The sequence below is a fragment of the Haemorhous mexicanus genome, chromosome 3, assembly GCF_027477595.1.
Source record: "Haemorhous mexicanus isolate bHaeMex1 chromosome 3, bHaeMex1.pri, whole genome shotgun sequence".
Taxonomy (NCBI): domain Eukaryota; kingdom Metazoa; phylum Chordata; class Aves; order Passeriformes; family Fringillidae; genus Haemorhous; species Haemorhous mexicanus.
The window spans coordinates 14,155,543-14,180,474 of NC_082343.1; the positions used below are offsets into that span (position 1 = coordinate 14,155,543).

Here is a 24,932-nt window from a genome sequence, read left to right on the forward strand (position 1 = left end):
ACAGCGGATTTTCCAACATTTTTATGACTTTTAGGAAGAGATTCCCCAAAGGCTCATTCCCTTTTTTCTTCTTTTTTTTTTTTTAATTTCAAGTATTGACCAAATTGATGACTGATTCTCAAGTCCACAAAGGTACTCTCTAAGGCAACAAATTCTCACTGGATCATTGCAGGCATATTGGAAGAGACAATGTTGTCCTCAAAGGTAGCTGCAGTGGGAAAGAATGATCCCTGAGGGGGAATGGCTATGGGATATATCTCTAAGTGGATATGGGATCAGGTTTTGCCCTGGCATTTGTACTTAGCAGGAGTTTTGCTGAGGAACATGTTCATCTACAGACATGGAAGTGATGTGGAATCAGAGAGAGAGCCCAGGTTGCTTTGGTCCCCACGAAGCAGCTCTTGTCAGCCGGGCATTGACTCACTTTGGTTTCACACAAACATAAAACTTTATTTAAAACCTCCTGGACTTTCCCTTCTTGGACTGGGGGTTTCACCACGTTTGTTTACCTTATAAAAACACACATGTGGAAAGAGTATAAAGAGGTTAACTCCATCAACAGTGAGCGGTAGCAAAGGCGGTGCAATAAAAACTGAAAATACAGCCCGTTTTGGGGAAAGTTAAGACAAACCATCTCCTCACAGCAGTGGAAAACATGCCACGGTCGTTTTCCACTACTCCCCACCGCACAGGCTATGTAATGACAAATCCCGCGGCTAAGCAGGAGTACGGTTTTCCTCTTGGCGCAGCGCTGTGGGGCGGACGAGCCGCTGTCCCTTTGGGCTCGCTGCCGAGCCGAGCCCGCGCTGTTCCTCCGCGGCGCCGCGCAGGCCCCGGGCCCCGTCCCGCGCGGTCCCTTTAAGGGGGCCCGGCCGCGAGCGCTGCCATGGCAACGGCGTGACCGCCGTGACCGGAAGTGAGCGGGGTCAGAGGTCGCGGGAACATGGCGGCGGCCCTGGCGCCCACGGGCGCTGGCGGCGGCGCGGCGGCTCCGTGAGCTCCTCCCGCCACGGCGCTGCCCCGTCCCAGGTGAGGGAGGGGCGGACGGAGGGGAGGCCGGGCCGCGGTGCTGGCGGTGGCAGCGGCGCCGGGGCTCCGCAGCTCCCCTGGCCTCGCCGAGTCGTTGTCGCCCGCCGGGCTCTCTCTCACCCGCCTCCCGTTTGTCCCCAGGCATGGTCGCCGCGCTGTAGGACAGCCGGGAGCCGCGGCGATGGAGGAGAGCGCTTGAGCTTGTCTGCGGAGGCGTTCCGTGTGTGTGAGACGTGTACGGTACCCGAAACCTCGGTTTCAGTGCTGCTGTTTTTGTTGCACCTGGAGGAATAAATAACCGGAGGCCTTTTGTTATAATCTCATCCTTAGTGTCTTTCCTTTTGGGGAACAAATTGAGTGTCTTGTTTTGGCTTGTACATACACAGAAGCCAGTCAGGTTTTTTCCAGCTGTAACTGGGTGGTTTTCCTTGGTTATTGTGTCTGTTGTCACTTTTCCCGTTAGCATTGGCGTGTGTGCTGCCGTCTGGGCTGGATGTGCCCTCTGGCAAAGCTAAACTTTGACCTGAATGGTCTCTTGTGCAGTAAATGTAGGACGAGTGCTGCAACAAGGCTCGTAGCTTTGCACAACTGGCCTGTTCAGCACATAGCTGCGGCTGCAAGAAGCTGCACACTAAAAATAGATGGAGTTAAACTGGGCGTCCAGATTCACACTGGTGCTTGTGTATATTCATTGAAATACAGTTCTTGGTCTTTGGACTTCTTTAATCTTTACTTTTGTTAGTGCGTGGAGTGTACTACACTAATGGGCAGTGTATTTTACTTACTGATTGAAAGCATCACCATATCTCACTTACTTCATAGCAGCTGGGTGTTCTGTCCAAGACACAACCCAGGCTCTGCTTTTGGACCATTGGACTTTTCAGTTGTAGATAGCATGGTAACCTTCTAATGTTTCTCAAGCATGAGCTTATTCCACTGTAAAACAGAGATTAATAGATGGTTCCCCCTCCGTCCTGCTTCTTACCTAACAAATGGGGAAACTAGGATTAAAAAAAAGCCAAGATATGTCTTAAATTGAGCACAGAAATCTAAAATGAGTTGTTTGACTTTGCAGTCTTGTTTTACAGTATTAGCTCATAGCCTGAATGCAGAGCTGCAGTGGAAGCTGTACCTCAGCAAATCAAGGTAGCCTTCAGCAGTGTGAGTTCCTAGTTTGGTCAGTGTGTGGGCTGCAGCTGAAAAGTGTGGTCTCACCCCTTTCCATGCTGGCCATGGATTCTTCTTACTCTCTTTGTAGTGGATTTAGTGGTTGTATGATTTCAGGGACAGTTGATCTAACAGTTTTATGGGGATGGAAGTTATTCCAGTGAGTGCTTGCTCTGATACGAATGAAAGCTGTTTCTCCTTCTGCGCTAATGTAACCCAGCTGTGGGTCAACCCAGCTGTGGGTCAACTGTACCTCGAGAAACCAAATCTCAAAGTGGTCATTCAGACATTCAGAACTACATCTCAAATTCCTGAAAAGTTTCAGTTTTAAAAAAAGAAAAGTCAGCCATGTGTAGGGAATATGTGGTAAGATTGAAGAGAGTATAAGCCTGTGAAGGAACTTTCTCATCTTCCAAGGTTTTTTTTCTCCATTCACTGCTTGCCAAAGTGTTTCTGTACTGAGGGAATACACAAACCTTTATTTAGACCTCAGGGGCTGGTCCACCATGTGTACTTAGTGAGGCAGAATCTTGAAGGAAAGATAATTTTGTACCCTACTATGAAAAATAGACTGAGATTCTGCAGGGAAACCTTGATTCTGATATGGTCTCAATGAGTTTTGCTTTCATGGCATTGCTTGCCTTCCCCACAAAAGCAATCTGGAAGGAAGACTGGAAGTGGAATAAGGTGTCATCTTCACACCCACCTGGAGTTTTAGCGGCGTTAGGATTTGCTGGATCACATAACCCTTTCTCTAGTTGCTCATGTGGGAAACTCACGTGTTTCATCTGTTCCTGCAGAGTCTCTACTCCTTCAGCAGCTATTTTTAGTAAAGCCAGCTTTTTAATTCTTATGTTCTTAATCTGAACTGCCAGAGGTGCAAATCCTCTTGTCCTTCTGCTGGCTTTCTACCTGATTCTGTCCAAGAGTTTTCCCCATGGAGTTCCCTTCTCTTAATTTTTGTTTGGACAGTCTCCTGTATGTCTTTTCTTCTTTTCTGTCCTGTCACTTGTCCCATCCTTCAGTGTGCTGCTGCCCCTTACTCCTCCCAACTCTGCTTTGCCAAAGCACTTTTTTTTTGGTTTTTTTTTTTTACACTTTGCTGGCTGCTTCTTCCAGCTTCTTGGGATGTGCAGAGTCTTTGTCTCAATTTATGCTTTCTTCCTACCTCATCATTATTTACAAATAATTGTGTTTTCTTCTGTCCTTCTTTCCTTATTTCGTTCTCCACTTACAGTCTTGTTCAAGGCTGTCCCTTCCTTGTTCCCTTGTTTCTTCAGGTCCTGGTGCTGGGTACACACAGACATTAGGCACTGAGCTCCACAGTCTGGTTCAATGTTTTCTTGGCACTGGCCTGAGGAGAGCTGGCTTGTTTGTGTCGTGCGTGTGGTGCTTGGTCAGCACTTAGGGCTAAGAGAGGGGGAGATGGAACCTTTGGAGAGTTGAATTTTTGGAACGGGTCCCTGCTGACTGTGGGCAAAAGCTCACAGTTTGATTTTACTGTTTGTTGCCTTGGCCTAACAAGTAAATTGCTCCTGAAAGACAATTCTGCATTGTGAATTGTCCAATTTTTTGCTGTAGCAGGGCACAGTTGGATATGATAGAGCTATGATAGCAGAATTCTTCAAACATACCCAAAATGTCTCTTCATTTTCCTATTTTTTTTCTCTTAGCTGAGCTAGTTTACTTGTCAACTTGACCTTATTTTGATACAATAAATTTATTGTATTAATTATATTTGTTTGTGTTAGAGTTCTTGTATGCTTAGGGGTTAAAAACTGTGAGTCTTTGCTTGCCAGTACAAAATTAGTAGCTTCACTGGGTTCACACACTATCCTTTCATGAGTTTGAGGAAATTAATTTGCCTTTAATCTGATAATAGGCTTAAGGTGGTTTCCCCTTGAGAACAGAACTGCTTTTTTTCACCTTGCTTTTCCAAGATTTTGCCTGTGTGATACTAAAACTCCCCTGATTCTTGAGGAGCTTGTTTCAGGCATCCTTTGGTGTAAAACCTGCTGTTGATGTTATTTTAGGTATCAAGGGAGCAGGTATTATTTTCATTCCAGTGTTTCTGAAAGATATTTCTTAATGTCAGATGCTTTTTCACAGGACCACCATCATGGTTTTATTGTTTTTACCATGGTTTTATTGTTTTTAAGGCATCCAGCGTCTCTTACTGTTGAGAGAAATTGATCTCTACTTGCTCTTCTCCTTTGATGGCAGCTCCAGAGGTGCCATGAAGGCTAAATGAACACTGCCTCATGAGTCTGTATGAATCAGTTATGTGGATCACCTCACAGTGCTGGTAGAAAGAGAATTAATTTTTGCTGAAAAGTTTCTCTGGTCCTTTATAAAATTACTCTTTGAATGATGGTGGTCCTGTGAACTGCTGTGTCCCCAGACATGCTCCTCACAGTTCCTGTGTGTTTTTATATATAAATGATGGATTGTTTTGTAGTCCTTTCACCAAATCAGTGAAACAACAGACTGGGCCATAGTCAGAAGATAACTGAACACTCAGGCTTTCAAAGGAGACCCAGAAATAGAACACAGCCAAGTCATTAATTTCTTTTTTCCTAAATCCAAGACAGACAATAAAAGGCAGCGCAGGTTCTGACAAGTACATGCCATCATGATTTTGAAACAAGAATGGAGGTGCTTAGAATTTCTTGCAATCCTGCTAATTGCATCAAACTGTTAATGATTATTGAAGATCAAGATTTAACTTACTTTTCAAGTAACTGGAATTTACAATGGTTTTACATGAAATGGACAAACAGATCTGGGGTGATTGTGTGATTATGTTTGATTTTTGTTTCCTTTTAACTTTTGCGTGGTCAAGTATGATAATGATCCCATGAAGGTATGAATGTTAATTATGAAGTAACAGAACATATGTTCTATGGCCCTTTGAATCTATTTGAAGACCCTCTCTGGTGTTTGAAGGTAAAAATATTGCTCTCTTGCTACACATGAGAGCTTGGGTGAAATGCCTCCTGATGCAGTTTTAAGGGGGATAAAAGGGCTGAGGACCCTCTGTTCAGCTTGAGCAGCTCTTGGAGAGACAGAAGCAACAGAGATTCCAAGCCTTTTTTTTTTCTTCTCCTCAGAGAAAATTCTTGAACTAATTAATTCCACATCACTTGGTAACTCTCCTCTTAGATTTCATTATGGATACTCCTGTGTAGTGTTGGTATTGATGTTTAACATTGATTTCAAACTCAGTCTTCACAGAAACAGTCTGCATTTGTTCAGATCAAGTATTACCATTGTGTTTGAATTCAGAAGATAATTGCGTATCTTGCAAATTACCCAATGGCTGTTTCATCTTGAAACATTTAGAAATCCATTTCAGTTTCTCATAATTATAATGTTTTAGTCAGACAGCAATCTAAACTTAGGACTGCACTTTGGCAGTGATATGCTTGTTTTTCTAAAATGAGCACAGTTTTTGTGGTTAAATTTTCCTTTCATTTAAGTATAGATTTTAATCAGTGTAGGCCAAACTTTTCCAACCATCTTTAAAATTAGCTCAAGCCATATTTTAAAAAGTATGTTCTCCTAATGGGATTTAACTTACATAGAAAAATGTATGCAGAAATTAATGTTTTTAAGCTGATTAATGTTTTTGAACTGTTTTTACAATTTGTTTATAGACAGCCTCAAAAAGGATGCTAGTAGTCTCTCTGTAATAAATACAGCGTGAAGTGCTTTCACTGGTATTTCTGAAATTTGAAAGGTAGCTGTTCAGAAAGAAACTGTAAATTCCATTCATCAAGCAGCTAAATTACAACAACAAAACACAGTAAAATGCCTCTGTTTTTCCAGACTTCTCTGCAAGCAGTGTGTGAAGTTTTGGAGATTACTGAAGTTTTCATTGGTTGTCTTGTATGTCCTTGGGCATGGTATAGTTACCATTTTCAGTTGGTGAGTTAAAGCTGTAAACAGATGTATAGCAAGTATAAAGCTCTGGCTAGATGATATTCAGCATTTTATGTATTCCTACACAGAAGTAGGAAGGAATCTGAATTGCATCTATCAGGTGACTATTACAACCTTCTGAGTTGCTGCTAAACATTTGCTTGTTTCAGTTTCTAGAAAAGTGCTAGAAAAACCTTCAAGTAAAAAGACCCCAAAAACTGTTACCAATCTTGTATCACTGTTTAATACCCAAATGCAGAAAAAAAGGTCTTGGCTATACTGAGAGTTTTCCAGTTGGCAGAGTGTTCAGAGATCAAGGGAGTCAATCTGTCAGCAGACTTGTCTTCAGATAGACCATTTCTTCTGATCACAGGTAGAGTGAATTCCTTTCCCTAAGTGTGAGGAGAAATGTAAGAGAATGATGAGTCCTCTGGATTTCCATTTTGTGTTTTTATATGAGATGTGCTGTTAGCTTTGATAAACTGTTTCTCTAGTGAAAATAATGTAAAAAAAATTCTGTCCTAGTTTGGGCATAGAATTGTGAGAAAGCACATTTGGGTTTTTTTAGATGCTTTATTTTATTATTCATTTGCTGGAAGGTCTAGATCCTTCTGGTTTTTGATACCTGCAGTAGTCAGGCATTTGTTCAGCTGATCAATTCCATTTGTTTTCAAGATCATGTTTGTGATCAGTTTGAGTATAAAGAGCGTTGGTTTTGAAAAAGCAGATAGTACTTTAGCAAGAATAAAAAATAATAAATTTAATAATGACTGGTAAAGCTTTCATTTTTCTTCTAATATTTGCAGCTTGTGCTATTACCTTTAAGAAACTTATATGATGAAGCACTTTTAATTTCAGTCAATGATTTTTTTCTCATAAACTTGACTAACTCTTCCCCAGAATTCTTGTGGTACAGTGGGAATTTCTTAAGCATTCTGTTCACTGAAAAGCATTTACATGTTTTGTCCTCATTGAGAAACAACTTTTAACTCACCTGGTATGATAAGCCAGGAGACAGTGGTGGCCACATGCTTATTCATGGAAGATAGAACTTTTCAAAGTGAGCCAAGCTGCAAATGGGCTTTCAAGCTATGGTCAGAACTTTGAGCTTGTTTCTGGTTCTGCTGGGTAAAATTTTGAGATTGTGTATCAGCTGGAGCTGGGGGCAAGTGCTCCAGGAAGTCATTGCTTGGTTCTTCAACAAAGTCAAGGAAAACTGCAAAAGATTTCTCAAAGAGCAAAACAAGTAAAAAAAAGTACTTACCTGTTAAGTCTCTGGACCAGTCAATTTTTTTTTTTTTTTTTTTTTTTTTTTTTTTTTTTTTTTTAAACTCTTCACTCATGGAAATCCTCTTTTCTTCAAGAGTCCAACATTTTAGAAAGTGTGAGGTAATGCACTCATGCCAAATTTATCGAGACAGCCTGTAGTCTGGTAAGGTGAGGCTAATCATTTCCTTTCAGCCTCCTAAACAGACAGAAGCTTTCTTCTGGTCCTCCATCTTCAGAGTGAAAACACCACTAATCTGTCAACTTACCTAGTGGATTCCTTTAAAAAGAAAACAGTTTTAGCAATTTCTTTTAGGCTCTCTTGCCCAGGTCAGTAGATTTGCCCAGGTCAGGACAAGAAAAAAGGATGGGTTGCTAGTCAGCTATTTATGTGTAATTCATCATCAGCTAGTGGAATTCCCAGTTAATGTCCTGGGAATTGGCATGCATTTCACATTTGGAAAGAGGGTGTTTGGTTTGTTCGAATCTCTCTTAAATAATTACAGACTGTCTAGGAAAATGGAATGTAGTGTTCTGGTTATGTTTGATCTTTCTAAACTTTGGTGATAGATTGGTTGAGGAAAGGGTTGGTTTTGCTGCATTCTGTGCTGCCTCCATGACATGGATTTTGCACTAGAATTTCCTTAAAAAAATACTCTTGTCTCAATATGATTTACAATAAATGTTTTGCAGACTCATCTATTTCTAACCATTGGAAGCGACAAAGGGTGTGTCTCTCCCAAAATTATGGTTTTGCTCAGAGAAGTGTGTTCTTTTATTAGGAACACCAGGTTTAAATTTTCTCTTGAATACCAAGTTTGAAATGAAATCCTTACAGTAATCCGCTATTTTGAGTGCTTGCATGGGTCTACCATTCATTGCAGAATGAATACTTCATTAATTTGTCATAAATTATTCTATCTTGAGATGCCAATTGCCACAATTTATTTACATTTTAATAGAAAATGTTAGAAATTATTTTATCTCACAGAATATTTTTACTTAAGTTGCAATAAAGGTAGGCATTGTATGTATTGTATCTCAGTCCTACTATGAATTAAAAATCTTGGTCTTTTTGGTAAACACTGAGAAGCATTTAGTTTTGCACCTCTCTTCGATGCAGTGTTAGATGTTGAACAGTGTCAATTCCACTAAGCAATAAAAACCCCCACACTTTGAAACAATGCTTGAATTGAACAGCACATCTCATTTAGATTATGACCATGGGTAAAAAAACTGCATGTTTATCTTGTCTGCCACCTTAATAGTTTTTGAAAGATAAATGCCTGCAAAGTTGTCAAAGGTCAAACAGCTATTTTTTCGTGTGTGTTCTAATTACAGCAGGCCATCAAAGGACCTTGAGAGATGACTGACCTGCAAAATTAAGACAATGGCTCTGTATGTATGGAAGTATGGAAATTAAGTTTAGGCAGAAGCAAATGTGCCTGAAGTGGTCACAACAGGGATATTGCTAAAATGGTTATTGATAGCACAGGAGTACATATTCTGTCTAAAGGGAAAAATAGTTGAAATGATGTGGGTTTTGTTGAAGCAATTGTGGTAGGCTGGTCTACTGAAGAACAAATATGATGTGTTACCCAGCACTCCTGTGCAGTAGTTCTCTTTAAAAACATACTAATAGCAATTATTTTTAATTGGAAAGAATCTTAAGTCTAGAGGATTTAGTAAAGTTTTCTTATTTCAGTCACATGTTAGCTGGGTTTTCTGATGGTCTGCCTTCTCTCTGTGCCTTTGCAGCTTGGCAGACTTTCACCCTCCTGCAACAGCACCAGGCCCCTGGAATGGCTGTAGGTAATCCTTCCCCTTTTAAAGGGAGGCTGTAAGTTACTCCCGTGTTGTCTGTGACCCCAAGTTCCTTCAGATCCTTGTTCATTTTACATGTGTCAGTGGCAAATAGAGGTGCTAAATACAGCTGTTCTTTCTTTTTTAACCTTATGGAAGGCATCCATAAAAATCTTTTAGGCAAACTGGCGCTGCACATATTGCCCAAAGCTTTGTTATCATGGGCTCTGGGCATTCAGCTTGCCTTCAGAACTGAAGGTAGCATTGCTGTGAGCAGAAAGCTAAAATGAGTTTGCATACTAGAAAGAAAGATTATATTCCCAGTCTCCATGATCTCTCACTGTGTACTGAAGTAGCTGGAAAAAGCATATTTAGGACAGGGTTTTGTGAAGTTTAGAAATACATAATTTTTTCTTAAAGATAAAGTAGGCAAACCTTCAGATTTAGGGAAACTATCTGGTAGCTTTGGATTTCAGTGCAAGATATTGTCTATGAACACAGTATTAACACAGATGATAATGTTTAGTGGAAGTCTCACAAAATGGCATATTGGCTAAGAGATGCCCAAAAATGGAAAGTAGAAACTGCAAAATATTGTTGTAAATATAGTTCCACAGGCGGCAGAATATTTTAGAATAAAAATTTTTGGCTGTACAGAAAATTATTTGATCTGTTAGAAAAGTAATGTTTTAACAAATGCTTATAGCATAACGAGAAGAAAAAGAAATTATCAATAGGTATTTCTTTATCACTTAGAGATTGCACTTACTGATGTTGCTCTCCAGCCATTTGGCAAAGGTTTACAACCTTCATAGGGAGTGTATATTACAAGCTGCAAACCCAATACCTTTGGCCTGAATATCCTGCAAAGATTCAATTTCCCCAGGATTTTTACTGGTGGAACCTTAGTTCTTCTTCATCCAGCTGATAGAAGTCTCCCTCTTAAGAACTTGTGTTTTGATGTTAATATGGAGCAGTGGCCCACCCCTAGGAGCTGCATCTACTTCTGTGAGACCTCAGTGTCTGTCCTCCTCCTGAGAAGGATTATGGTGTGCTTTTCTGCTGATTTCAGTGTTTTGAATGATTTTGGAGGAAAGTTATAAGAACTTTCCTTTCTGGTTTGGAAGGTATTTGTTACAGAACTACCAGTCTGTTGTTCTTGAAAACAATCACCCAGTTAACATCTCTCTCCTGAGCTGAACCTTACTGAGATCTGTCAGATTTCACCAGACACAGGACTGAGGAGTAGAACATAAAAGAGAAGTTAATCTTGGAGTGGGATCTGGAGAGAAGCAGTGTTGTGGGCAAGTATTTTTCCATTTTCCAAATGTTAAGCTTCAACCACGTTAATATTTCTACAAAAATATTACTCGGCTAATTTAAAGCAAAACTCTAGAACTCTTATATCCCACATGGCATGAAACATTCCTGGTGTTTTTTTTTTCTTGGTGTATTAACTTCTTACACAGAAAGGAAATGAATTTTAGAAAGAATGTTATACATAAACCATTTGAGACATTCTCTGTTAAGGAAATACCATCTGTCAAGAAAGATGCAGCCAATGTTGAGTTATATTAAAAACATTGTAAAGGAAACATTTCTCAAGGAAAAGTGGTTTAATTAAAACATTTTAACTGTTTTTGCTCTGGAAAAAGCTTAGGGAATTTCTATTTAAGCATTCTAAATGCAATCCTAATTAAAGCTCAATTTTTTCAGAAGGAAGTTAGCTTGGTTAAGTTGTTCCTTAATGTAGAATAGAGAAATTTTCTGACTACAATGTAACTAGTAGGAAAAAAGAAGAAGAAAATACTTAGAATCATTGTTTTATTACCTTCAAATTCTATAGTTTGATTGATTTAATTGGTTCTTCTGGATGGACAGAATTTATTTCATAAGGAAAATAGGTTACATTTTATGGTTTTCATAATATTAATGTTTTTATTTGAAAATCAGTTATTTTATGAGCACTTAATAGCACTAGAAGACATAATTTTGCTTCTGTGGAGGAAAAGTGAAGTACTCATAAAAAGGTACCTAGATTAGGCATGAGAAACATTAAATATGATAGGATTTGCTCTTTCTTTAACTCAGTCAAGCCTGCTGGTTTAAGGAATTGTACACTGACCATAGAGATTTACTCTAATGGCTTGGAAATAAAAGTTTCTGCTTTAATTAATACTTTGCTCTTTCATCCATTAACCTGTTGGTGCTATCAGACCTACCCTGAAATGTAGCAAATACAGAAAAAGTTATGTCTGATTCCTTTCTAGCTCCGGTTGTTTCGGGTATTTTTTTGGTTTTTTTGGTTTGGTTTTTTTTTTTTTTTTTTAATTTAGCTAAATAATTTGAAGGGAATGCTTGGAAGTTATGGGTTCTGGCCAACTTAAATGCTGAGGTTTTGATTTTTAGGAAAGCGTGCATATTGTACATGGGAATGTTGGGTCTTCCTCGGTTTAAGTTATCCTGCCTTGTTATTGGAGTGTTTTCCTTTCCTTTGTTCCTTGAAAATAATAAAATGACATTTCTTAAGTTACATGATTGCTATTAGAGATGAGCAGCTGTTACTCTTCCAGATTCTCTTCACAGTAGGCTCGTGATCTTAGACTTCATTAAAATACCAGCAGAAACATAAGTGACAAGTGATATATGGGCTAAGTTTTTTATTGTCACCCACATCTCCTTATTTGAATCGCCATGATGTATTTCCATTAACACATTATCTTTTTTTCCCCCTGTTAAAAACTTGCTGTTTACCATGGCTTGTATTTTAGGAACACCTTAGATTTAAAGAACGTGGTCTGTAGAACCCTTTTTACTTGTTCCATGTGCCTGATGTTGTATCCTGAACTGAGTAAAGGATTGGAGATGATCATCTGAAGGTTTCTGTAGTTAAATGCCACTGAAGACCTGGATTTTACTTTTTGCTTAAGAAGCAAGATATGAAACATCATTAACAGTAACCACTTGTGAGCCTTGTATTTGAATGGTAAGGTTCCAAATTGGACATCTATAAAATAAAGAATGCAAAGCTTTCACAGCTGCAGCTGAAGCTGATAACAACTGTGAATTGTGCTTGTGATGTACTGCACAGTGACAAATATTCTGAAAAAAAATTAGTCTGGAAACATTCCAGATTAAGCAGACACAATTCATATGCTGTGTGCTGAGTTATAATATAGGCCTTGAGTTATAAAAATATAAATAGGATCTTTTGTGAAAATAAATTACTGAAATACAACACTTTTAGATAGCAGTATAATAAACTTAAGATGGAATAAAAAGGGGAAAAAAGAGGGTTTTGCCCTAGAATTTTAATATCTAAGCACTCTACTGTGGGAAGGGGAAAAAAAAAACCAAAGGAATTTCTCCTTCTTCACCCAGCTGTCAACGCCTGAGCATTAGATAAGGTGGGGTTCCTGTATGAAAAAACAAACCAGCCAGGGAACAACAGCCTTAAATCTGGTGCTTTATAATTTCTTTTTGTTTCATTGGGCAGCTTCAGTATCCCAAATGTTTTTTTTTTTTTGAATGGTGCTGAATCCCCTGATCTCCACTGTGGATGTAGCAAACTGTACTTACACTGAGGATGAGCCCTTGCTAAATGTCATCCTCTCCCTTCTGTAAATTCCAATGTTGCTGTATCTGACCAAAACACTTTCTGGGCCAAAACTAATCATTATGTGTTAGATTTCCACAGAATCACTTCATCTGTAGTCTGAGACTATGATTTCCTGGCAGTCTGTTTTGTTGCAGGCAAATGACACATACCTGAGATCAATGCTGCCTCCACAGAGAGGTCACTGGATTGAGTTCCTGAATATAGGATCAAGAGCACCAGAAAAAGAAATCTGTCAGTATTCCAAGTTATTTCTTCAAAGCCATTTACAATTGCAAGTGGTCCTGCAGTTTGATTGAATTCTGCTTCATGCCTCTCAAATTCTGCCTTAAATCTTGCTTTGGTCCAGAGTGAAACAGTTCCTTGTCTATTGACATATGCATGATTGAACACATAGGTTATTGTTCCAAGAAGTAGGAGGAAAATAGCCTGTTCTAATTTCTCAACTCACATTCTGAAATTTTCCTCACAGTAACTTGTGAAAATTGTATTGGCCATCCAGGACCACTTCTTCTAGTTTCAGGCTGATAACTCTGCAGTGAAGGTGAAGGATGTAGATTGGGATGCCTTTCTCCCAAGGAGTTAATACTGAACCTCTGTGCTTTGACTTTTACTGCCTAATTGGTGATAGACAGCTTTCCCTAATCTTTGTTGGCTTTCGCAGTGAATTTTACCCTTCTAAAAATGTTCTTGAAGTTACTTGATGTAAATATACCTTAGTCTTTTATGATATTTAGAATGAAATAAAGCTGACTTGATAAACTGGCAGACATCTTTGCAATTGTTAACTTGGAGAGATGCATTTTGAATGAGGTGTGAAGCTTGGAGTTTTAGATTTATCATACTTTACTTTATTTGGTAATCAGTTCAGTCTTTTTCAGCTTTTGGTGGAGGGCACAGTGGTTGCCTTTATTGGTAGTTCTGATCACAAATTACAATTAATTACAATTAATGCCTTGAATTCCCTGCTAGTGGTAAAAAAAAATAATATTCCTCTACAGACCAAGTAGACTTTGATGGCAAAAGTGTTACCATTTCTGTTATGTGGTCTGCATAATAGAAAGTGACGAAATTATGTCATCAAAATGTGTAACAGCTTTACAGAAATTGCAGGTTGTAGATGTTATTTTATAGGGTATCTTGCAGCTGACTTGAGGTGGTTCATAATATACAGAAAAACTACTTTCAGCTTAGAAGAGTCAGTTATGATATCTCTTAATGTAGTTTTCCATTTATATGCTTGATATCTCTATGAGTATGGAAGCTAGAGATAAAAAGTTATAAAGAGAAATTATTTGACTAGATAAAGTGTTATGGGAGAGTTCATATTGAGTCCCATTAGCTATGTTGTGTTGAACTGCAGCCAGACATTTTGAAATACTTTAAATCCCTAACGTTCCTGAACAACTGGAGGAGAATCCTGTTCTAATAGTCCTTCTAAAAGGGATTATTATTTATTTTTGTTGTAGTTTGGTCTAAGAATTTCAGTGAAGTATCAGGAAATTATTATATTTTTCCTTACTGACTCATTCAGTCAAACCTGATTTGAAGCTTGGAATCTGTTACCAGTAAAAAAGACCTATAAATATGCTGTTAGAGGTTTTAGATCACTTTCAATTTTGTATTTTCAATAATATATGTAAAATCCCATTTCTTGCTTGCTCTGTTGCCATTAATCTCTTTCTTCTTTGCTACAGTGTAAGTTAATAAAAATTCTGACATCCTAAGAAATGCTCATCACATAATGTCTCCTTTTCTTTGTCTGTTACATCCCTTTTCAGAGTGCAGATTACTGTAAACTGCTCTGGAAGTGCTGTGAAAGAATAATGGTTTAATATAAATGAGTGTAAAGGAACTTGCAGTTGTTGCTCGTGTCTTCTAGTCTGCCTAGGTATTTGGTCTTCTTACCAAAATGTGGAGGGAGAAAAGTTGGAAAAGCGGTAAACATTTTTTTTTTTTTAATATATTTATCACTTCCTAAAGTAATTTGAACTATTTTGATAGGTCATGCTGTGACACAGAGTTGCTAGTTTTTTCTCTCAGCTTTGCAATATTTTGCAACAACATTATCTGCTTTATTTTTTGCTTCGTGAAGCTTAAACTGTTTGAAAGAAAGCTGAGGACTGTTGAATTTTTAAGTGACTTTATAGTCTCTCTAATTTTGCAGCTAGCAGGGAGATATTTTCAGGCAGAATTTAGTTTCCTGAAAGCTGGCCTTAATTGTTCTGCTCTGAGTTAGGACCAGGACCAAAGCTATTATTGTAGTGGCTAAAGCAGAAACCCCCTCATGGTGAATTTGGAGGGTTCTTTGACTTCTTGTAAAAACCCTGTGCAAGCAGCTTAGGTGAAACTTTTAACCCTTCAGGCTTAACTTCCCAGTTTATCAGGATACTCTGTTTCTTTCAGAAATGTTTAGGATTGAGTCCCTGCACAGACACATACTGGATATACATGAGAGTGTTCAATGAAGGGCCACAAAGATGGTGAGGGGACAGCAGCATCTCTGACACGTGAGGAGGGAGTGGGAGCTGGGGCTGCTCAGCCTGGAGGAGAAAAGGTTTGGGGAGGGACATGTTACCAGTGTGTGCAAGTGCCTGAAGGGAGGGTGCAGAGAGGATGGAACAAGGCTCTTCTCTGTGGTGCCCAGTGACAGGACCAGAGGCAATGGGCACAAACAGAGACACGTCAGAAAACACCTTTTTTGACTGGGAGGGTTAGTGAGTGCCAGCACAGCTTGCCCAAGGTGGTTATGGAGTCTCCCTCAGATATTTATAAGCTCACTGTCTGCAGTTGGTCCTGCTTGAGCAGGATAGGACCAGAAGACCTCCAGAAATCCCTTCCAACCTCAGCCATTCTGTGTACATCTGTTGTCTGTAGGGGTATTGTGTCTGTATGGGTTTGAGATGACTCACGGATGATTCTCTTTAAAAGAAAAAGATGTCTTATTAACTCCTGTAAAATTCTCACAGGAAATAACTACTTAGCTTTAAGTTAGCTGCAGAATCAGGGGTGTTATTTGGGAAACAAATTTCCTTTCCACTTTTAAGTCTTGGGAATCATGTGAATTGAAAACAGAAGCTGTAGTTATAGCTGCTGTTAGAGCAACTTAAATGTACATTTAACTAAGCCACCCTAGGAAAATAAAACTCTTTCCTGAGGAGGGGAAGGACAGAAACACTTGCTATGTAGTCCTGCTATAGGCTGTTTCTCCTCTTGTGTTAATGTGCTTGCCCTTTAAAAAAGGAAAGAAGCACTTTAAAGCACAGGAAAATGTGGTTGTGGAGCCACAAAAATTAAGTTTCAAGAGTAGTTTTGAGCTAGTCACAATCTCTCTCACTCTTGATTTTTGCTTGGATTTTGATAGTGACAGTTTAAAGAAAATTATTTGAAAACCATGGTTTTCCTTAAGGTAATGGAAATCTGCTTGTCATTTTTGTCATGCTTCCATTTTGAAAATGCTGGTTTATTTTCATAACTCTAAATTCAATGACTTCAAAACGTGCCTGTACATTTTAATTGGCCTTCTTAACACATGCTTTGTTGTTAAATGAAACATTTTTATTGGCACAAAGATATTTGCCCCACCTATTTTCATTTGCTAGTGGTGGGAATGGTAACATTAAAGGCTGTTTAAAATATATGAAGGAGTTCTGGGGTCACTCCCCACCTGTTGTTTATTTTGGTTTATGCAAGAGCAGTCAAAAGTAATCATGTTGGTGGAGCTCTGTCATTTAAGTAGTGCTTTTGGAGACTCATAATTTACACATCAACAGGTTTGGCTTCTTCAAGCAAAACTTGGTACTTTTATGTTAGTGAACAGTGAATGCTGGCAAGAAAGGTTACAGCTTTAAAGTAACCTAGAGTACATTCTACTATGTTATGGAACAAAAGACAGTAAAGTAAATACAGAAAATCTTTGATTAACTTCTCCTTTTCAAAGTGTCTTGACCTTTATTGAGTTCCTCTTGCTGACATTTTTACAAGACTTTTAGTATTCCTTTCATTATAAAGGGTTTATTTGTGTATTAGATCCCACATATTTCATTGTCATCTTCTCTGCCATTTGACTTTAGTTACAATGGCATCTACATTTCATATCAGGATGGTTTCTGTAGTAGTGGAATGATGTAGTCCTTTTTTGTACAAAATTCTAGAAATGCATTTCTGTGACTAGATGGTATCTTGGTACACAAAAGAAATAGAAAGCAAAATTGAGTGAAAAACAAAAAATTAGCAAAGCTGAGAGCACTTAAGAAAACATTTGAAAGACAGCATAGTATATTCATGTTAGGAGTAAGTCATATAGGATTCACATCACATATCTTTCTATTTTTAGTTTTAAAATTATTAGCTGCCATTTCTATTTAAAGATAATGACATATTTAGTCAGACTTAATGCAAGTGAATCATAGTATTGCATTATTATTGTATTAAACAGTGATTGTTGGTTGTGTTTCTTATACTCCTTATATTTTGGAGGGCAAAAATAACTTCTCAGTGCTCTGGAAGTTGCTCAGACGTTTCAGTCTGGGGTGGATGAATAAATTATACTCTAAATAAGGCAGGCAACAGGAATTCATATTTTTGTTTTCTTCGACCAGCCTTCTTCAGCTGGCCCCTTTCCTTCTCTTTACCCCCTGTGGTTTTAGCCATGTAGGCTGGATAAGATTACAGATACTTGTTTTACAAGGAGTCCCTGCAGACTTGGTCTTTTTACATGACTGCTTGTGCTGGTTCTGCTGTCTGAGCTGGTGGCTCCCAGCTGTTCTTTACAGGATCTGCCAGGGGTGCCTTTTAGTTTGGTTGTGTCCTTCCTTTGCCCAGTTCCACTCCTGGGATTGCTGCAGGAGAATGAGAACATCCTCCAACAGTTAAAGGTTGATTAAATCTTAGTAGTTGCCACCTTGGACAGCTGGCCAGCCCAACCAGACCTCCTGGCTTGGAGAGGCAGCTTCTCAAGAGGATCCCTTCTCTGTAATAACTGAAGAAATCCCAGATGTAAGATTTAGTATTCTCCATACTACTTTCTTCCTCTGTAATACTTTGCTCCCTGAAGCCTTGAAGCTGTTTTGCACACCACCATTCGCAGCTAGCAATGCCTCCCAGTAAGATATTCCATAAAATGGGAACTTTTCCTTAAAACAAGATACAGCTTTTAGACTTTATTTTAAAGTCATAGGATTTTAAGTGTGGGACTTCTGACTGATTACCTACTACTTGCAGCTGAGGGAACCCCAGGGTGTGATTCGTACCTTTGTTGCTTGAATGGGCAGGTTGTCTGGCTGCTGTCAGTCCTTTTCCTTCATGAATTTGGGTACTCAGCAAGTGTGAAGAAGACTTAAAGATTGCTTGTAGAGCAAAAGGATTAGGTCTTTTTATATAGAAGACAAGAACAGTCTGCTAATGAATGAGTAGTAGTGAGAAGAATGTAAGCCTGAGTATTTTATGGCATAAGATAAATGTTACCTGAGGCTAAGAATAAACTCACCATCTCTGTCTCTTGCAGGTTTCCTTCCTGCACGTTCTTATCAAAATGTCTGACAAGACACTGTCAGACAGGACAACTAGCCAGCACTACTGCTGATTGTTTGGCAGTTCCTGTGGTTTTTCCACTGGTCATTTCTTTGAACATCATACAAGATAACAAAGTTTCCTAGGTCAAGACACTGGAAATATTAATTCTCCATAAATGTTGTTCTGTTCAGCACAAGTCAGATCTGAGTTAACAGAATACTTTCTTTCTTCAGCTTCGGCAATTTTCCAGTTTTCTGAGGGCAAGCAGCCCAGCAAACACTCCTTCAGACAATTCCTCATCTTTCTCCTTTTTCCAGAATGAAAACCCAAAAATCTTGGCAATGGGAGCCAAAATAACAAAAGAAAAGTGGGTGTTGCCACTTCTTTCCTTCCCTGTCCCAGCATAACAGCAAAACTTCCCAAAAAATCCACAAAATAAACCAGACTCTTTTTCAGCCTCTGCTCTAATTCAGAATAGATGCCATAAGGAAAATACTAGAGAACAAGTACTATAAAGGGTATATGGTTTATCTGACTGTTAAGGTTTTATTTCTCATCAGTTAAGGTTACAGAAAACTCAAGGGCAGATGGTAGGTCCTTGATGGTGCTCAGGTATTTTTCTTGTTTCTAGAGTATCAGTTGGGTTGGGTTGCTTCTCTTTTACTTGGTTGCAGGGAATCTTAACTGGGGCATGAGTGGATAGATCTGTAGTTTAGGGCAGGCAGGAGTGAAATACTCTTTTAAAGAAGTAGAAGACAAGGGGGTACAAGCTCCAGAGAGTGATTTTAGGCCAGGTGTTCTTTCCTGCTTGCTTGTTCCTCCTCCAGTGTCAGTGAAATGATTAGAAATAGTAGGGAAGGGAAGGGCAATGGTAGGCAGTGAGATCCAGGAATTAGTGTTTAGCAGACCAGAGGTGAGATTAGAAACCAAGGCTGTGCTGGCAGAATGAGTTCATACAACTGAGGGGGCAAAGAGCACTGCTGGATCAGAACTTAAGACCAAAGGGCAGCAAGAGGGACAGGAAGCAGGTTCTTGGAGCAATAATCAAGATGTTATCTGTAGCTACAGAATAAACCCTGTTTGGGTTTCTTCTGTACCAGGAGTGTGTGGCAACCTCCATTGATGGAGTTCACAAGGTCAGCTCCTTGGCTCCTGTTATGCTGGTGGCTGGCTGCAGCTTTTGTCTTGAGTCACAGGTGCTGCTTTTTCTACAGGTTGTTCTTATTTTAATTGAAATTCTTGCAACTACAGTGAATTTATTAGTAGGAGAGGTTTAAGAGGTTTTTTCCCCCAGAGGTGTTTTTTATCAACAAACCATTGAACTTAAACGTGTTCATATGTGTGATAAAAAAGAATAATTTTTTCACCAGTGGCTTTACTAGAAGAAATTGTTTGAATTTATACATTCAAACTGTTGAGACTGCTGTTTTTTGATGTGTCAGGTCTGCAGAATTGATCTGTATAATGAAATGGCTGTGTGCGAACTGTGCCATGACACATTCAAACAGCTAATAATTGATTCCTTTAAGCTATCTCTATGTGTGTGAGTCATGGTTGGACTTGTGACCTCCCTAAAGTGTTGGGGTTTTTTCAGGATCCTAATTGTGACCTTTCCCCAAGAGTTATGTATCTATAAAGTATTTCCAGGTCAATGACTGTCAAAGTAAAATTCCAAATCAAAGGGAACAGCCATCCAAATTGAGACATAGTCTGCAATCTGAGTACCATCTCTGTGTAGGAAAAGACCTTCTCAATTCCTGTGCTTTTGCTTCTATTTTGATTGCTAATATAGTTTCTTCTTTTATTTGTTTTGGAAAGGGCTAAAGCTAGAAAATCTGATTCACTGAATCCAGGCAATGTCTCATTGGAAGACTCCTGGAAAACCACACTTGTTCAAGACAAACATGATGTCATTTCAGTAGCAGAATCCTTTTGTGAGCCTCCTGGAAACAAATGTTTTGCATGAGGACTCAATTTTTCTTGTTCTGGATTAATTCAAACAAATTACCCTGCAGACTGTATTTGTGGTAAACTTTATTTGAGAAAGCCTTTTCTTGGGCCACGTTCAGAGACAAGACTGACTCTGAGTGATGTTTGGAAGCTGCAGAGGTTCTTAACTTGTGAACAGGTAAATGTATCAAGCAGAGCAGTGTGCTTCAGTCTTCTGAGCAGCTGGGAAGATCAGTATTCTTTAGAGCTTCCAGCAGGTGTTTCCATCTGCTCTACAAACTATTGTGCTCTCCATAAGCAAAATATGTTGGCCTGAAACAGCAAAGCAGCTTGCTTTTCTTTCTTTAATTAGGTGATGACTTAAGATATTTACAGAGGAAAGAAGATAATTTGCTTAAGTAAAGCCAATTTATAATAGGGATGTTGAGGATTCAGCTTTATCTCTTGGAATCTTTTTTCCCCTTCCATATCTGAACATTCCCAAGTTTCTGGTTTCTCTAGTGCAGGAGCAAAGACAGAAGGCTGCCTCTGAGTGTCAGGGAGGGACTTAAGATATAAATCCAAATGACCTTATTGGGACTTTGACACATTTGCTTTCCAGCTGATTGAGAACATAGCCATGAGAGGAACGTGCTTGGGAATTTTCCACCTGCCCATTTGACGTAGGAGAAGAAAGAAACCATTCATTTCCTGACAGCATGTCTGAAAACTGGAGATGGAATGGTTATTTAATGTGTTTGGGTTTTGGCAATCTGATTCATAGTTTTTGAATGCTTGTAGTTGCCAGTTCTTGATGCAATGCATTTTTTATTCCATGAATAAAAAGATGCAGCAGACAAATCTTCAGAGTGTCAGAGCACACTGTGGCCTGTTCTCTGTTTTGTTCTCCCTCTAATAGCAGGATAAATAAAAGTATTTTGAGGCCTGTCCTCTTCCCTCAAGCTTCTGGGAAAAAGAAAAGAAAGGGTGGGGGGAGAAGGGGAGGACAACAGCATGGAAAACTTTATGAAATTGCTTATGGGTTTCCTTTTCATGTGAAATTTCCCTGAAATTTTCCCCATGACTCATTTCCTCCTTATTCCTTTTTAAGTCTGTAGTTTGGGCTTTTTAAATTTTTTTCCTTTTCAAAGACAAGTTGGTAGCTTTTTCCGTCCCAGTGTGATGTTGATTTTGCAATGGTATATATTTCACATATGGACATTGCAGTCCATTCTCCACGTGGGCAGTTTTCCTCTTGTCTCTAATTTCTCTGCACAGAGCAAAGACCGGAAGCAAGGAATACACTTCCACAGAAAACAGATATAAATCATGTGTATTGTGTGAGGGAAGAGGTGGTGGGGAGCAGGTTTTTTATTTTAGCAGGTGTGTATTGATGCTTGCAAAGGTCCTGTGCTGAGAGAAGGTCAGTGAGGGAGTTTGTAATGATTTCATAGCTTCTGGCTTGCAGTTTTCCATTCATGCTGATGTACCCTCCCTGCTAGGTATAGAATTTTCTAGAACTCATTCCCTGAAATGTGACCCACCGTCTTCTAAGTAATAAAGGCAGCTCTTTTCTGGATTGAAAACTTGTATAATTAACTGATTTTCTTTGTCCTGTGCGGGAGATGCGAAAGCTTGACAGAATGCCAGTCTTTAACCAAGACATAGTCATTGCTGCTCAAAAATGAAACCCAAAGATACTTATATTTACTGTGAATCCATCTAGTCTGATCCAACTCTTGCATATGCTTAAAACACTTCAATCTGACTTCTCTTGCAAGAGAAAAAAAAAAAATCAGTACTCTCAGGGTTCTTCTTGTACTGCTAAGATAAGACTTCTTTTATGGAAATACACACAAAAATGTGTTCCTCTTGTGCAGCTAGTGTTTAGTAAAGCAGTTCAGTGCATCTGAAGAATTGTAAACTCTTCAGGACCTTGGCAGTGTTTCTTGGAATATCTGATTCCATAGAAGCTTGTGTGATCAGATCACTAAACTATCAGAGTGCTCCCACAGTGAATTAAGGCTACTCTTCTCCCTACTCTCATCCAGGGCTCAGATAGATCAGTGGGAGTGTTTTAAAAAAATCATGCGATCCCTCTAGTGAAGCAAAATTATTTAAATTCTCAATCATTAATTTACTGGGAAATAAAGCATAAATACTATAAGCAAAACTCTCTGCAGAGATAAATTAGATTTTGATCTCTACATTGGTAGAGGTCAAAATGATGACATAATGATTTACATAAACACATACTACTTCTATAACTAACTGTTCCCTTTATAAAACATAAGCAACCAAATGGAGAACCTTGAAAGAAGAGTTTCACTTAGTCTTTAATTAGAAATACCTGCTCTCCTCTTAAGCAGTACAGTCCTCCTAAGTGTTGAAAATGTCATGGTTTAGCATCCTCATCCTTTATGAAAAAAGAGCTTTTCTTTTAGAGAAATCAAGTGACTTCTTATCTAGGCCTTTTCTACATCATTAATAGCATAATTTCTTCTAGCTGGACAAATTGCTACATCTGAAACAAGTTTGGGATACTCAAAAAGAGGTCTCAAGAACAAACTGGAAACTGAAATCCAAAATAAGAATAAAGTAAGTTAATAAAAAATATTAAACTACCCACACACGTCTTCCTATCCCAATATAACTAGAAAAATATCCCCTGCATTAACTTACAGGTGTTACCTGGTAGGATCTTGCAAATACTAAGAGAAAGTGGCATTTTCCTCAGCTGTGGCAATGCTGTCTTAGTTCCCCTTTCTAAAATGAAGTGAGTTTTCCTTCCAGGAGTAAATAGCTGTGTTGCAGCTCACTTTCAGTGTAAAGGGTGAATTCTTAGCTTGCTTTGGGGTATCAATGCACCTAAACATTGATAGATGCTCTCTAACTGTTTTTCAGCCAGACAGGAACCCTGAGCAAAAGCTTTGCAATCTAATTTTTATGTTCTTGTCTCTGAACATTCAAATAAATGTAAGAAGTAGTTGTTGAAAGGCCAAGTTCTTCAAAATTGCTCAGAAAATCCCCTATTCAACTAGGAAAACTAAATTTCTGAGCTTGGTCACTGTTTATTGTTTTGGATTATGAATAATTTGACTGGAGACTGGCTAATCATGGTATATTATTACTTTTGTCCAGTTTATCCAAGTGAAGACTGAAGTTTTCTGGTCAGCTTGCAATTCTCTTTATAGATCAAAATTACCATATGAAAATATGGGGAAACCTTTTTGCAGACCAACTGTTGTTGAATATTGCGGAATAGCATTCCATAAACATCTGATTAAGTGAACTAATTATATCTTCTGGCCTTCAACTTTGAGGAGGACAAGTCCATGATAATTAAAATACCACCTCAGTCTAACACAGTTTTTCTAAACTGGGGTGGCCTTGATTGAAGGATCTTTAGTATGTTCAAATCAGCAGGGTCAAACTGAAAGAAAACTGAAGGGGAGCTATTTTGCAGAAGCAATTACTTTTGCAAACAGGGTTTGTTTTTTTTTTTTTTGTTAAAGAAGTTTGTTATGATTCTGCACATTTAGTAATCTTTTATATGTGAAGCGGAAAATGGCAATTTTGTTGTCACGTTTTATCCTTTACATATCTCAGTGAGTCTGATGATCTGGCTCTGGAACTGATCTCTGAAACAGTGTGAAAGGGCTAAATTTCATTACATTCTGAAATTCAGTTTAGAAATCCAAGATGCATGGGTCTACAGAGATAAGCATGTTCTTGTTAAAAAACCTTTTATTCCTAACAGGAAGCTCTTCCATGGCATCTTGAACTTTTTTCCTTCACTCCCTTTTCTCAGAGGAAAAACTTGAAAAATCTTTGCTTTCACAGTAATTTGCATTTGGATGGTCCTAATGTCACAAAGATGTGAGGCATTCCTGAGGTTAAGTGTCTCTTTAGCTTTTCCTACTGTGATTGCAAATTTTACCCAGGAATTCTAAAATATTAACCCCCTGTAGATCAAGCCTTCAGGAAAATAAGCTGTATGTATATTTGCTGCTTCACAGGGAGAGAAAGTGCAGTTTTCTTTTGTAAAATTAGATTATAGGATGAGTCTTCTGAATAGAGTGGGATGGGATGGGGAATGAGGGAGAGTAATTCCAGTGACCCAACTTAAGGTGCTTATGTAAATGCCCAAAATGAAATGAAGGAAATCCTTCTTTGATGGATTGGTGCTGGGCTTCTCAAATTCAAAATTGCATAAGGTAGTTTTGATCCAGGATTTTAAAACTTCTGTACTATTTTGCTGGTAGGAAGCAGAAGGCAGCTAATTTCTTTTCAATTTAATCTTTTCTCAAAGATTTTTAAAAAATAAAAATCAATCAAACCCTTACTCCAAAAACACAGTAATGTATTGTATTATACATACAAAAGAGGTGAAAGCTGAGTTTAGAAGACCATTCTTAAAAGTACATTAATATCTATTTAAACTAAAACACTTGAAGAAATGTGCGCCTTTACATAAGCAGGTCTGGCTATGGAAGCTGCTTGTGGTTTAATGTTACATCACAATAATGGCAGCTTATATGTGCTTGCCAAGAGACCATTACTGTTTCTTCTGCTGCTCAGGCTCTTCCAGTGAAATATCTTTAAGGTGAGAAAATGCATATTTAACAGAACCTGTCATCACTGCCTGTGCAGTGAGAGAGCTTTGTGTGAACTTCTTACCCCATTC

At 38.6% G+C, this 24,932-nt stretch overlaps 1 protein-coding gene across 7 annotated transcripts in view; it reads left to right on the forward strand.

Annotated features, from left to right (window-relative positions):
- The first annotated feature begins 982 nt into the window (after positions 1-982).
- Positions 983-24,932, forward strand: part of LCLAT1 (lysocardiolipin acyltransferase 1) — a 112,003-nt gene continuing 88,053 nt past the window's right edge. For 2 of the 7 annotated variants that reach the window (XM_059840868.1, XM_059840875.1), the window contains exons 1-3: positions 991-1,029; positions 1,171-1,264; positions 9,142-9,223. In XM_059840868.1, coding sequence (XP_059696851.1) covers positions 9,186-9,223 — 38 coding nt within the window. In that variant the 5' untranslated portion in view covers positions 991-1,029; positions 1,171-1,264; positions 9,142-9,185. Of the gene's footprint in view, positions 1,030-1,124; positions 1,270-9,141; positions 9,224-24,932 lie in introns of those variants that run through there. The other 5 variants (XM_059840870.1, XM_059840871.1, XM_059840874.1 and 2 more) reach the window with 5 other exon arrangements.